At 35.9% G+C, this 1353-nt stretch overlaps 1 protein-coding gene across 1 annotated transcript; it reads right to left on the minus strand.

The window, feature by feature from the left end:
- Nucleotides 1–28: 28 nt before the first annotated feature.
- Nucleotides 29–986, minus strand: LOC103461574 (laminin subunit alpha-2-like; the record flags this gene model as incomplete). Its single annotated transcript, XM_008403844.1, has 3 exons — nt 850–986; nt 541–704; nt 29–167 (listed from the first exon to the last, which is right to left on the minus strand). Coding segments are annotated over exons 2-3 (291 nt in total), but the record flags the coding sequence as incomplete, so codon positions are not given.
- Nucleotides 987–1353: the final 367 nt, after the last annotated feature.

Raw genomic sequence — 1353 nt, forward strand, 5'->3', positions numbered from 1 at the left:
AGATATTAATGAATTTCTGAATCCTCACCAGTGCCAGAGCCTCATTTGCCGTCTGTTTGGCTGCTTGAGCCTCTTTTTCTGCAGCATCAACATTGGCTTTAATGTTACTGTAAGCATGGACAGCAGCAGTTGCATTGAAGGACAGGTTTTTAGCTTCGGCCAAAATACTGTGAGGTGAAGAGTGAGAAAGAAGGAAAAAAAAAAGATAGATTAAATCAACTTCTACACAAACCTTTTTCCAGTCAAGTATCTTAATTTTGCCTGTGTTAATGGCATTTATACCAAATCCTAAAATTTTAGCCTTGAAATCAATAATAGTTATATTACGCTGAATTGGAAAATAAAATTCCACCTTTTACCCTTTAAGATAAACAATATTTATAGCTACAAATCAAAACATTTGGAATATAAAAATATACATCTTGTATCTTTTTCAATTATTCGTCATTTAATTTAACTTTCCACTGCATAGCTGAGGGATCTATCATGCAAAAAAACATGGGAGAAGGCAAAACAATGATCTGTTTGTACTGTATTCACCCATCCAAAATGGCTGCCGATTCATTTAGCTGTTTGGCGTGTTCCTCTGCTTCGCGGACGTGTTCAGCCAGGCGGCCATCGCTCAAGCCGTCAGARAGGCCCTGAACTTCGTCATCCAGCTGAGCACGAAGCGGATCGAGCTCTCTGTCCATCTCCTCCAACTCCTGASAATGGAGATCAGAGGATTAAATTCATCATTACTTACCAAAATAAAAKAAGTTTCTTTTTTTCATTGTAACTCTTAGCCAAACAAGTTCAGTCAGAATGAACAACTATGAAAAGTCTTTGGGATTTTTCTTGATTTAGTACCTCCAGGTCCTTGTTGATGTTGTCAGACAGCTGGTTTGCATCATCTAGAAGATCACTTCCTTCTCCAAGGACCTTCTGCGCGTCTTGTTTGACAGCATTGACTGCATCTCGCTTCCTCTGTAAAAARAAATATTAACATCTGCAGCAATATACTATTTTTATCTGAATGTTTTTGATTTTCTATAGTTTTCTTTTTGAGAAGCCAGTTTGCCTTCTAATTTTTAAAATGGSTGCCAGAAAAGGAGTTTTGCTAAATATTGGCTTTTTCTTTCAGGTAATTTCTACATGACATATAGCCGACTAGTATCTGACCAGTTTTATTGAACTTTCAAGAGCTGAGCCATAAATCATATAGTTGTATCAAAGTGATAAAATCMTAACTTATTMAAATGGAAATAAATMTTTTTCTCCTGTATCTGTTGCATCACTAAAAATGATAAAGATACCAAATACATCACAATCTTCCCAGAATTTAACGTAAAATTTCAACATTCCAGTGCTAAT

Source organism: Poecilia reticulata, unplaced genomic scaffold (assembly GCF_000633615.1).
Source record: "Poecilia reticulata strain Guanapo unplaced genomic scaffold, Guppy_female_1.0+MT scaffold_2414, whole genome shotgun sequence".
Lineage (NCBI taxonomy): Eukaryota > Metazoa > Chordata > Actinopteri > Cyprinodontiformes > Poeciliidae > Poecilia > Poecilia reticulata.